Genomic DNA, 12,600 nt, shown 5'->3' with positions numbered 1-12,600 from the left:
TCGTACACAATCACTGTTACTACAGTTATGAATGACAACCTCCGCGTGCAGCTTGGAACTTGTGATGTAGGGGTCTGTTTGCAGTACCACATTTGCCCACTAGATGGGAGTAGTCTAAAATGAGCTTTTAAATGAGGCTTCATGAGGTGAAACCTTTGGCTGGAAAGCTATGGGTGTGAACTGCAGAACAGTTGCTGGAAACTAAATTAATGCATCCACTTAATTTGCCACATAATGTCCGATATTGTTAATCAATCTATTTAGATTGTTTTATCCTAAGTATCAGGTAGAGCATCAGCTTCACTAGAAAAACCTTTTGGGAAGGTTTAGCCCAATGTATAAGTTGTTTAGATAACTCAGTTGAGGTAAATATTTATTTAAGAACAGAAGCAGCACAATTGGACAAGCATCGATTTTCGTCAGGCACCACACGGTCAGCCTCGCTAAAACAGAAACATTTGGGGTCCTTTCACTTCACATGTGCGCCTGTTGCGCTGCCATCGTGAGACGAGACCATGCCAAAGTCAAAGAGGGACAAGAAAAGTAAGGCAAATTGAAGTTCGAAATGTGTTATTTATAAAGAGATTGAGCTGTAAATCATGTAAACATGTTGCCTTTATGTAACTTTTACTGCAACTACTGAAAATTAGCGAATTTGAGGGAATAAGCTATTGTTAGCTTCTCTTTCTGATGGAACCTATTGCGACGCTCAACTATTCTGATTTGCAGCACAAAATCTAGGTGTAAGGTGTTTTTTATTTAGACCTGTTCTAATGCGTGTTAGAATGGATCTGTGTCAATGTAGGATTTTTAAAGCTAACCGTACTCTGTTTATGTGCGGATAATTCAAATTAAACAAGGGTTTTAGAAATCTGAGATTCCAGCTTTATGTCTTTAAGTGCAGTGTCCGGCACATTTTTACAACGAATGGATATTAACCCAACTCAACATTGCATTTTAGTTCCTCTTGTGATATTATTTACCTTTAGGTGTCGGATTTGACACGAGTTAAATGAGCACAAGGCTGCTGTAAGTGCAACTGCTGAGATAGAAATTAAGCTTATAACGGTAATCGATGGACTTGTTTTTATGTGATCTTTTTTTCTAGTTTCGCTAACGAAAACAGTCAAGAAAGGGCTGGAGTCAAAACAAAAATTAATCGAGGAGGTGAGTATTTCATGTTGTGGTTTTATGCCAGCTATAGTTTATGCCCTGCTAACCGGTTTTAGTCAAAGGTGTGGAAAAGTTTTAACTACAAAATTTCTTTGTTTTTTAGTTAAGGAAATGTGTGGACACCTACAGAAACTTGTTCATATTCTCTGTGGCCAACATGAGGAATAACAAGCTGAAAGACATCAGGACAGCATGGAAACACAGCAGGTAATGGTACCTGAGGCATTACAGTGACCATTTGCAGATTTCATTTAATTTAATAGGGCACTCGTATGAGTATTTTAAGTCAAATCAAAGTTATTTTTAAGATAGCAAATTTGTATCAGCTTGTTTTAATAGCTTTAAAAAAAACTGGCTGATAACTTTCATAAATATAAAAACTTCAATAGCTATCACAAGAAAACTCTTCTCTGTTCCACAGATTCTTCTTTGGCAAAAATAAAGTCATGGTGGTTGCCTTGGGTAAAGGAGAAACGGACGAATACAAAGATAATTTACACAAGGTAGGCAAGAGTGGAGTCAAGCTAGAAAATAACATGATATCCCTAATATTGCATTGCTTATATTTGAATTCTTGCAGGTCAGCAAATACCTACGGGGAGAAGTGGGTGTACTATTCACAAACAAAACAAAGGAGGAGGTACAAGAGTAAGTAAGGCTTCATTTCACAGACCATGATTGCAGATATGGTGCATATACATTTTTGAGATTAATGTTCTGCATAGGTATTTCAGTCATTTCAAGGACATGGATTATGCACGATCGGGCAACAAAGCACAGATGGATATAACTCTGGATGAGGGACCCCTGGAACAGTTTACTCATTCAATGGAGCCACAATTGAGGCAATTGGGACTACCCACTGCTCTCAAGAAAGGCAAGAATAAAGTATTTGAATGAAGAAGAAAAAAAAACCCAGACATTTGGATGTAACTGGCATTTTTCCTGTTTTTTCTAGGAGTGGTAACACTGCTGAAGGACCATCAAGTCTGTAAAGAGGGAGACTTGCTAACTCCTGAGCAGGCTCGTATTCTGGTGAGTTCCTGAACATTTAATTTCAGGACATTTGGACTGACAAAAGTACTGTGTTGAAGGTGACCGGTTGTTTAAATTGGCTCCTTTTTGTCTACAGAAACTCTTTAGTATTGAGATGGCAGAATTCAAGGTGCAGATCAAATGTATGTGGAACTCAGAAACAAGCGAGTTCGAGAACTTTGCTGGTGAGGAAGAGTCTATGCAGGATACTGAGGATGAGGAAGATGACGATGCAGAATGAAACCACTGCAAGGGCAAAAGCTTGTATAAATATGTTTTTGTTCCAGTCTTCAACACCAGATGGATATTAATCTTGAAATCCTTCATTGTAATGGCCTGTGCTGCACCTTTGGACTGAATTGTTCAGTAAACTCTAGTGCCTAAGCACTTGCACATGCCCTTTTATGTGTTAAACAAACCTAACAACACAACTGATGCATTGTCTGTGTAAAAAAAAACATTTTATGTAGAGAATTGTTTCATTTTTAATGTAAAAGTTCATATGAACATTTTTTCTCTTGCAGTGTTGTATGTTTTTATTTTTACATTTATACAGTAAGATTTAAGTGTTGTTTACATTAACACATAGGTCAATTGATCTGCCTAAATGCAAAATGCATAATTTCAAATGTGATTTCAGGATAAAGGTTAGGGGAATAGGCTTTAGGAGATATATTCTCAAATGTGACTGATATGAGGGGACATTGTAAGATTTTGGCTCTGTAGTTTAAAAAAAATCTCATCGAAAGTAGTTTGGACACTCATGGGCTACAAGGTTCCAGGCTTCATTGAAAGCAGCAACAACTTTCTCATCAAGAGGACCCTCTTCTGCGGCCACCAAGTTCTGCTGAAGTTGTGCCATGTTTGACATGCCAATAATAACTCCATCCCCAAGATCACCCTGAAATGCAGATGATGTAGCATTAATTAGAAAAATGTTTATTATTATAATAACATTGTCCAGTTTTGAATCTGTAACTTTAGATACACAACAAGGTCAATATGCACAAGTCCCATGAGCTACAAATCTTTAACTGGCCATCAACTGACATATTTGATAATAAATACTATAAATGTGGGATGGTTAAACATACCCATATGATGCAAAATTTTTATCCCTAGAGAACTAATCTTAGAATTATATTGGTAGGAGGGCCTGGTAGCTCAGTGGTAAAGCAAAGGGTTGGGATGCAGATTTTTGGCACGAGTTAAATGAAATTTAAAAGTTAGGGCTTTAAATTAAAGTAAGAAAATAAACAGTTATCCAGGGCAATATATAAAGTATTAAATAATTTTAGTCATTTAAAATGCAAAGTGCTTGACCAAGACTATCGCCACAATGCTGACGTATACTGTATGTTGTAAGTGTAGCAAAGACAATCTCGGCAGTTGTCTTTGTATATTAAAAAAAATACAGATTTTTCCCAAAGTAAGCTGTTGAACTTACCTTTTCCCTAAAAGTTAATATTTCTAATATTCTTATGTACCATAAACCAGTAGTAATACACATTGTTAACTTGTCACTGTATGCACAGTAGGTACCTTAAGTTGGGAATGGTGGTACATCCAACGCATAGCAGCTGAAGTCAGGTGTGGTTTTTCTGAGCCATACACAGTCTCCAAGGCCTTTAGGACCACATTTATAGCCTGGAAATGACTTTGGTTCCAGTATCTTACAAACAAAAGCATAGTCAAAGTTACTTTAGGTACTTTATAAACTCTGCAGATAGGATGCAAGATCATAAAAACTATTGCAAAACCACAAAAGAAAAAGCTCCTTTACCTGTCCCTGTATGTCGCAGCCCAGTTGTTGCCAAAGAATCGTCCTTCGGGTTGGGAACCATCTTTGTCTTCATAATGATACTTCCCGGTAAGAAGGCCACCTGTTAATGAGTGGTAATGTAAGAATATATGTACTTAAGTACTCAATGCTGGCACTCAGTTAAATGATTTTGATGCCACATTGAGATGTTTTAAATAATTTTAAAACAAGACTAAGGGTCCACACTCTAATTATGAGCTCTAGAGGGCTTTATTTAAGGCAGGTTTTAATTTTGAGGATTGAACTATATCAAAAGTGATTACAATTCATTAACAGTAGGATATGGATGTGTGCGCTACATTTTGGTAAATGGGAACTGCAAGATGTGACACAGAAGGCAGATAATACCTGCTAGAGGATTGTATGCATAGAATCTCATTCCATAGTATCTCAGACACGGCAGCAGCTCTGTCTCAACTTGTCTTGTAGTGGCATTGTACATTCCCTGTGAAAGGTTGTAAAAGTCTAATTTAGAGGGTGTAGAGATTTTTTAAAGAGATCAAATCAAATTGTGCTTAACAAAGAGCCAGAAATTTAGATCAAGGACACATTTAAGTGAGTTGGAAGCAGTATTGGGGTTTCTCTTTGGTTGATGCTACTCCTACAGCAATCCTGCAGAGGCAGTTGTACAAAAGGTTTGAATTTCCACCCAGCTTTGAGCAAGTAAGCGTGAATTGAATATATGTTTAAAACCATAGCTACTCATTTGGAGGGTTGCAGCATGGACATGTGCTGAGCAGCATTTTAACCCCAGATGATCGATATTAAATGAAACCACAAAATAGTTACAAAATGAGCCACAATACCTGATAAACAGTAGGAACAATCCAGTTGTTGTGTCTGCAGTTGGACACAATTTCAGCCACTTCCCATGATGCATAGTTTGACAATCCAAACTCTTTGAATTTCCCCTGAATATCGTATTTAAACATTAAATCATGACAGCCACAGTATTATCAACTGAGTTTAAACTCTCTAAACTGCAAAAATATTTTAACTGATAGAAAACAAAGTCTCTGATCTGTTAACCTCTTTATGGAGTTCATTGCAGGCCCTGAGAGTTTCTTGGATGGGCGTTTGGTGGTCAGGGGCATGGAGGTAAAAAAGGTCCACACAATCAGTCTTTAGCCTCTGAAGGGACGTTTCCAGCTGTGAACGGACACTCTGTGGATTCAGAGTTTTGCCATTCCAGGGGTTAGCCTTGGTAGCAATGCTCACTGTCACACAAAACACAAATTTAAAGTAAGACAAACTGAACATTCGGCGCAGCAAATAGAACTGTGCATTTGATTTTTTGCAAACACAAATCCATCCATCCATCTATCCATTATTTTTAGCAGTTATCCTGTTCAGGGTTGCAGGGGGCTGGAGCCTGGCTCAGCTGTCATTGGGAGGGAGTCGGGCGACATCCTGGACAGGTCACCAACACAAAGAGGCTTATGAAGACTCACTTTCACACTTACACTCAATTATGTTAGTGATGATCGGGGCTCCATTTTCATTATCCAGCCTTGCACACTAAAGGCACATAAGTTACCTTCACAAGAGAAGCATACTGAACACACTTTTAGATCAGCTTGGCCAATGTACTGTAGCTCAGTTAAACTACATTTGAAAGACAGACAAATATTCAGATTTAAGATAATAGTATTATTTTTATTTTTTTGCAAATGTTTGTTACAGTAATTTAAATATCTGCAAAGGGGGAACTACACCCAAATATATTGCTTATAAATGTGTACTGTCCACATAGCCACGTACCATTTAGTACGCTGTTTATGCAAGACCCCCTACTGTGTCTAAAAATCCAATATTTGTGAGCTGGGCATTGAATATTCAGTTCATTTGGTTGGCGTGCGGTGATGCTACTTTAACAAGTTATGAAGATTGCTGAGTTACTTTCTGGTTGAAAATAAACCCATCTTGTGTACTGGGAGTCAACTGGGGCCCGGTGACAAGCGACTGCCCTGAGTTCCTGTAGGACGTTAAACCCATCCATGAGCTTATCAATGGAAAAGTTAATAAAAACCTACGTGTAATGTTAGGCATGGGAGAGAAGGAGGGTTTGGTCATTTCTGATCATTTCCCATAATTCCATGTTGGTGCCAACCGCCAACCTGCAGGTACATTTACTAATGAGCGGCAACTTGGTTGGACAGATCACTTAGCTGTTACAGGTTTGGCTTCCTGGTCATCAGCTGTATGGAAGCTTCAGATATACCTGTTTTAGGGAGATTCATCCCCCCTATGATCGCTTCTGACTTCCCATCTGTGTACATCAAGGCTGTGTCCAGCTGGTTGTGCCCCCTGTCTAGGAAAGCCTTCACCATCTCCAAGCTCTGCTCGGCGTCGGCGCGACCACCGAACGCCATAGTTCCCAGCAAGGAAACTGGCCGTTGACCCTGGGACATGTTTCGACAGACCACGAGCCGCGGTGAATGTATGAGCACGACTTTCACGTTAATCGGACTCTGCAGGAGTGTGCACCGTCTCAGTGTGTTTAAAATCCGCTGCATGCTACTGTACAGCAGCGACGGATTCGACGGAGGGCAAAGGTCGTGTTGTAGGGGAGCGTCGTAAAGTTACTTTACCGCGTTAAAGCGAAACACGCACTGTAACCCTACTTGGCTGTTTGTCTTATCTGTTTGCTTCACTTCATCTGACCCAGTACAAAGTTCGCTTTCTGTGACGGCTTCCTGTTTCAGACGTGAACGTTAATATTGATTTTTTTTTTTTTTTCGTAGCGTCATATGTAGGGCACTTGTCACACCTGGTGCACTGTGTAAAATTAATTTTAAACCGCTAGGTGTCAGCAAATCACCACCCATTAAACAATGATGGTCTCACCGGATTCTCCTTCCTCTGGCAATGAGCTCGGGCAATGTAGTCCAGGTGACAGACGCGTGTATGTGAGATGTTTGTTATCTGCTAATATGCAATTTGCCCCCGGGGCAAACAGTATATGTGAAATAACATTACAGGCTATTGTCACAGAGACAATCGTAGGTGTAAATGTTCACGTCACTGTTGTGGCAGCCATTGTTTTGGCTGCTTAATTGTGATTGTAAATCTGAAGGTTTCACGTTCCAAAGCTGTGAACGTTTAACTACGCAAGATGACTTTGGCAAAATACCTTCATTTTCATGTTTTTGTTTAGGTTGATAGACTAGATCTGGGGCAAAACAAATCATGAACTTGAATATTGTTTTTATGGATGTTATGAAAACATACCAAACTATGTTTTTGAAAAATTTGACAATGATGCCATTTCGTTGGTTTCTGATTAATCGCCATTTAGTGAAGATTCATTGTTAACATAATCTGCTGACATATTGGGAGTTGTGCTGATTGCAGCAGCTGTTTGAGGAACCCAGACTTTGTTACAAAGCATATGGCTGATGCAAAGTGTGCAAAAGCCCCGTGGGCTCTAATGCGAAGGACCAGTAAATGTACAATGTGAATTAAAATAATGTGTTTGGCAATTTGCACCATATTGTGTTATGGAAGGATCACGTGTTATAAGTCCTTATTTAGTTCATGTATTTTTCTTCTTGATGTATTCGGTCAGAGTCAGCAAGAAGGTAATCTCCATAGTCCTACCTGCCTCCTGCATGGAGGTACCACGTGCTGTGTGTGTGGGGAAGTACTTCAATATGCAGAGGATGTGGGGCCAATTTAGGGTCCACAGAGCAGGTTTCCAGACGCCATGGTGTACAGGGTGCATAAATTTACTGAGGAAAAAACCCCCAAACAAATTTAATCACTAACTCTGTTTTAGGTGGTTGCTGTAGAAGTTGGTTGCATACCCCCACTTGCATACCGCAGCATCTTGCAGGAGCTCTATGTCTGAGAACCTCATCTGGTTAAAACAGAATATCATGTGTTTTTCGGTTGGTTGCAGGGACAAGGGCGACCCAAGAGTCTTTGGGGGGGGTCATGCACACACCTGTATGCAATGAAAGCTCGGTTTAGTGAGCAGCAGTAGTCGGTTCTGGCGGCGGACCCCATGACCCTTTGCCCCTGCACAGTGACCACTATCTCCTTCCTCAACTCTAAACATCTTCTGTTGCTCTACAGGAGAAATAATACCACAAAACAAATGAACACCGCATTGTTGGGGTGGAAAAAATAATGTAAAAGGTCTGTAGAAACTTCACCGCCGTAACAAACGATAGCGCACCAAAGTAAGGTAGGATTAAAAATAAAATAAAATAAAGGTTTGACTTTTAAAGGTCCCTGGAAACTTGACGTAAGAAAAACGTTATTTTTATATTGTAATTTTACTGCGCGGTTACGACTACAGGATGTATTGGGTGTATTTCAGGAGCTGCTGAAGCCTTAAATAACAGATTGCCCTCTTAGCGTTCTCCTCCCCCTAAACGAATGCCACCATTACCAAGTCAATGGACGGGGGCAGAAAGCGCTCAGCCTCCACGAGGTCTTCCCCCCCCAAGTCCAACATCCGCAGCGACGAAGGTGAGCTGCAGTTTTCAGTCAGTGTCTCCCACCGGCCGGGAGCGAGGAAACAACACTGCATGTGATGGCTTTATCATTTTTGGGTAGCGTTGGTCTTTTCCAATCCACGGTTTCTTTACGAGTCACCTTAAATTGACCATTCGATTCTTTTTAATTTTTTAATCACTTTTGTTAGGTAATGGCGTTATACTCATGAATAAGTTCGCGAATAGTTTACAAAAACTTTAGTCTAAATCAAGACGAGGAAGATGAGTAGTGTTATTTTTCCTTTTTTCCTAATATTAATTATAGGAGCTCATGCGCTGCGTTATGACAGCAACAACAATCTCCAGCCCTATATGTGAGTACCCGTTTACTATGTTTGGTTACTATGTTTATTACCACCTTCATTTGATTGCTTATTACAACTGTCTTTTTAGGGATGATGTTTTCTCTTAATCCCACAGCCTCACACTTTAATTGTAGTCTGAGAACTATTCAGCTGCTGGTTCACCTGTATATGCATAAACCTGTGGCAGATGAGGCAGAAGCAGGAGTCTCGTGAAGTGTTTACCTCTTGTTTTCAAAGCTATCACAAAGTTGCTACATGACAGATCTGTTTTGGTTTTTTTATGCTGGGAGTCAATTTAATGTTTTGCACTTTAATCATGGTCTTTATTGGCACCTTCATTGCAATGGTATCACTGTAATTTACAAAATTACATATTAGCTCCTCGTGGATGGTACTGCATTCCCGGATGTCAGAAGCTGTTCGTATTTAAGCCCCTTAAAGTGAGGAGCTGGTCAGTTTAACAGGTATTTTAAACCCCAACATTATAAAGTTTGACTTGTGTGAGAAGAGTTCATCAGGTACATGCAACTAATGTTAACTTATTTTGCACTCACTGTGATAACTTCGCTTTCCCTTAGTCTGATATTGCAAAGTTAAATAGATTTGTTTATTTCGTTGAACACTCATTTTACATTCAGCTGATACAAGCTGATATGTTCTTTTATCAGAGGTAATTGTCAGTTTTTAAATTGTCAAGGGGTATGGAAACTTCAACAATGAAGGGGGGTCTGGTGGATCAGTGGTAGCGCATTAGATTGGAATGCAGCAGGCCACGGGTTCGAATCCCACTGGACCAAGTTTGGCTCTGCCCAGCCACCAAGGGTGACCCTCTCGCCGGTCCGAGCTCGGAAAAAAATTGGAGGGTTTCAGCAGAAAGGGCATCCGGCATTAAAAAAGTCTCATGACAAATCATTATTTTACTAGAATGTTTTTTTTACATTTCCTGACAAACCTGGCTTGCATCTAAAAGTTTTTGATGTCTGGTTATGATTTTTACTTTTGTTTGCTTTGAGTGGAATGTTTAAAATAAAGCAGCTCCCCACATGCCACCCTTAAAATAGTTTTTGGTACCACATTTCTCATAAATAAAATGAACTACCACAGTAATCCTGTTCTTTGTAGCTCAGCCTTCTGAAAGGAGATGCATTAGGTATTCCTTAAAGTATTAAAAAAAATAAAATGCCAAAACTTGATGTATAAGCAGATTCACACCTCAACACAGATATCTTGTTGACCACTAGAAAGTGCCTTATGCAATTCATGTCCATCTATCTAGTAATTACATTGCATACATTGCTTCACTCACATCTGTACATTTGTAAAATACTGGCCAACAGTTTGACATTAAGTATTTTGCCACTGTATTTGTTCCAGGCCCAATGTGTGTGTGGAGAGGGAGGTGAAACTAGTTGCCCAGAGGCAGCCGTGTGTGCAGGCATTCACACGCATGGTTAAAGTGTGGAAGCAAGGCTGTGCGGGACAGCCATGGTGCATGGGATATGAGCGAAGGTGAGTAACAAACATCATGCTCCTCCCTTTCATAGCCAAAACCTCCCGTAGTACTGTTCTCATACAAACACTCTCAAATTTACCTGCAGGGATTCTGGTGCTTTGATGATTAAGCCCTGGCTACAGCAAATCATTAATGATGGGTTTTGAAGTTTCTAAATCATGCAAATGTTTTTTTTTTTTTCATGAGCATTCATTTAACTCCATTTCCAAATAGTATCTAACAGGGTGTGATCTTAATCCCTGATCTCCTCTTTCCTCTTCATCTTTCTCACTCTTGTTCTGTAATCACAGTTTTGAACCTCTCATACAGTTAAGTGTAAGGTGTAGCCCCTCTTCACCAGGGTTACTATCTACTTAACACACAGTCTCTGCTGCCAACATTCCTTTGAAGAATGTCTTAGCCTATCTCTGAGTCAATTTTGGGAGTTTCTCACTGTGCTGATCATGCTTGCTTTCTCACCATTATTTAACCATGTTACAAAGTTGAAGGCAGCTTTGAAGGCAGCCTAGACCACAATTACTCAGCGCAAACAAAGTGTGTTTCCATGGTGTAATGACTAGGGCAATGAGTGGGGTCCTAAAAGTAGAGGGATGGGTAATGTTCTCTGAAGTCTGCCAGTCGCACACTAAAATGGTGCCTTAAATGTCTAGAAAAATGTTTTCTGAACATTAGGTTATCTTCATTTTTGTAAGAGTTGTGTAATCATATTATATTGATACTCAACAGCAATAAACATTAGGAATATGTGCAGAACATTATGCGCATGTATCGAAGTGCATAAGGTACAAGTGCATAAACTTATGTTTAATTGTGTAATTGTATTGAATATGTATGCTACTATTTCACAGTTAACTACCAGAAAAACTCTTGCATGTTGACAGTTCTTATAATTCGTTCTTAGTTTCAGATTTTTATTATATTTTACATTTTTAACATGTTGGATTAAAAGTATTTTTAAAAATGTTTGTTAAATTAACAGGACAGCATACTACACAGCATACAGACAAGTGTACAGACAGGATTATCATACTGTGTACAAGTGTTGTCCTGGATGGTCTCAACTTAATGGAGAAGCAGGATGTCTGTATCGTAAGTATTCACATTTACTGGCATTGTTTTTTTTATTTTTGTTTTGTTTTTTATAAAAACAAATTTTAAAATGTATTGATCTCTTTGTTCAGAACTCACAAAATATCAAGGCAAGATAATTTACTGTGAGGCAATATGGCTTTGTCTGACTCAGCAGGAAGATGTAGGCTTCAAACGTCACCTCTCCATTGGGACAGAGCTCTGAATGAGAGGTTTTTCAAAAAAAGGGGCCAAACGGGGTCAAGAGGTGCCCATTCAGACTCCTCAGCAGATGTTGTCACTCAGTGCCATGTCTGCAGCACTTGTGTGTCCCACAAGGTTTAGTTGTGTATGCTGGGAAAGAATCTTAAGTGTTGACATTTGCTCTCAGATTGGATTTGTGTTGTATCTTGTTCTACACTTTGTTTAAAAAAAAAAAAGTCACAACATGAGTGAGGTCATGACTCTGTAGTGCTCTTGTAATTTATGATAGTCTTTCTGAAGGTTAATGTTTGCTCAGGTAAACATTGCAGCTTCAAATTTTCCCCCTTTAGCTGTGGCCCCATGTTTCAATCTTAGATTTCATTCACAGCTATATTGAGTTCTTATTCCTATCCTGAGGTGTGCATGACAGTTATTGATATTTGCAGACGATCACAGGGAAGGTGCCCAAAACAATCCCCGTCAGCTGTTGGTGGGGAGACCTGCTTTGCAGAAATGTACAAAGATAAACAAATATGATTCTCCCCATTGTGACTCCAATCCACAGCTCCATGTATGGACAAGTAGTGGTCCTGGTCAAACCGGGCCTGCTAGCAGCTCATCTCGTAGTGACTAAGCTCGGTTTCACACCACAGAGTCCAAGAAGCCTCCTTTGATGGGATTTTGCAGTTGGCGATCAAGATCGCATAAGCTCCATAGGCAGACACTTGGCAAAGCCTTCCTGTAAACACTTTGTCCATTTCTGTTAGACTGACAAAGTTCCCACTTCCTTGACCCGGCCTGGAAACACTCAGAGGACAGGCACATTACTCTCCTACTTTCTGATAGAAGGCTGCAGTGGAGAGTGGGTGAAGATCTTTTGGATGTGCCTGCCATTTGTGTCTTATTATAGCATCTTTGCTTTCTTCAAAGAGTTCTTTGTTTCCAAGGAGAAGGTTGCAGTATTAAATTATACAAGGC

The 12,600-nt window shown here is 39.7% G+C and overlaps 3 protein-coding genes across 4 annotated transcripts in view; 2 read left to right on the top strand and 1 right to left on the bottom strand.

Moving 5' to 3' along the window:
• Positions 1 to 437: 437 nt before the first annotated feature.
• On the top strand, positions 438 to 2,731 carry mrto4 (MRT4 homolog, ribosome maturation factor). The gene is made up of 8 exons (XM_067504982.1): positions 438 to 543; positions 1,109 to 1,167; positions 1,277 to 1,380; positions 1,595 to 1,676; positions 1,754 to 1,821; positions 1,899 to 2,050; positions 2,132 to 2,208; positions 2,306 to 2,731. Exons 1-8 carry the CDS (start codon positions 516 to 518, stop codon positions 2,447 to 2,449), a joined length of 714 nt encoding a protein of 237 aa, XP_067361083.1. The 5' UTR covers positions 438 to 515; the 3' UTR covers positions 2,450 to 2,731.
• A 146-nt stretch (positions 2,732 to 2,877) lies between these two features.
• Positions 2,878 to 6,716, bottom strand: akr7a3 (aldo-keto reductase family 7, member A3 (aflatoxin aldehyde reductase)). The gene is made up of 7 exons (XM_067504981.1): positions 6,252 to 6,716; positions 5,060 to 5,247; positions 4,837 to 4,941; positions 4,379 to 4,475; positions 3,992 to 4,091; positions 3,751 to 3,880; positions 2,878 to 3,109 (listed from the first exon to the last, which is right to left on the bottom strand). Exons 1-7 carry the CDS (start codon positions 6,544 to 6,546, stop codon positions 2,948 to 2,950), a joined length of 1,077 nt encoding a protein of 358 aa, XP_067361082.1. The 5' UTR covers positions 6,547 to 6,716; the 3' UTR covers positions 2,878 to 2,947.
• An 898-nt stretch (positions 6,717 to 7,614) lies between these two features.
• Positions 7,615 to 12,600, top strand: part of megf6b (multiple EGF-like-domains 6b) — a 46,311-nt gene continuing 41,325 nt past the window's right edge. For both annotated transcript variants that reach the window (XM_067504968.1, XM_067504967.1), the window contains exons 1-3: positions 7,615 to 8,846; positions 10,212 to 10,346; positions 11,330 to 11,439. In XM_067504968.1, the coding sequence (XP_067361069.1) occupies positions 8,755 to 8,846; positions 10,212 to 10,346; positions 11,330 to 11,439 (337 nt within the window). In that variant the 5' untranslated portion in view covers positions 7,615 to 8,754. The remainder of the gene's footprint in view (positions 8,847 to 10,211; positions 10,347 to 11,329; positions 11,440 to 12,600) is intronic.

Source organism: Channa argus, chromosome 5 (assembly GCF_033026475.1).
Source record: "Channa argus isolate prfri chromosome 5, Channa argus male v1.0, whole genome shotgun sequence".
NCBI classification, from domain to species: Eukaryota; Metazoa; Chordata; class Actinopteri; order Anabantiformes; family Channidae; genus Channa; species Channa argus.
The sequence above is the reverse complement of the archived record's forward strand: the minus strand, read 5'-3'. Positions and strand labels throughout refer to the sequence as shown.

What these genes read in the sequence shown, in the direction of transcription:
- mrto4 (XM_067504982.1), top strand. Translation starts at nt 516, where the DNA reads ATGCCAAAGTCAAAGAGGGACAAGAAAA. An exon ending in ACAGCATGGAAACACAGCAG is followed by an intron (nt 1,381 to 1,594) that starts GTAATGGTACCT and finishes TCTGTTCCACAG; the next exon opens with ATTCTTCTTTGGCAAAAATA. An exon ending in ACAAAGGAGGAGGTACAAGA is followed by an intron (nt 1,822 to 1,898) that starts GTAAGTAAGGCT and finishes TGTTCTGCATAG; the next exon opens with GTATTTCAGTCATTTCAAGG.
- akr7a3 (XM_067504981.1), bottom strand. Translation starts at nt 6,546, where the DNA reads ATGCAGCGGATTTTAAACACACTGAGACGGTGCACACTCCTGCAGAGT. An exon ending in GATGAATCTCCCTAAAACAG is followed by an intron (nt 5,248 to 6,251) that starts GTATATCTGAAG and finishes TTTGTGTGACAG; the next exon opens with TGAGCATTGCTACCAAGGCT. An exon ending in TGCATACAATCCTCTAGCAG is followed by an intron (nt 4,092 to 4,378) that starts GTATTATCTGCC and finishes ACTCATTAACAG; the next exon opens with GTGGCCTTCTTACCGGGAAG.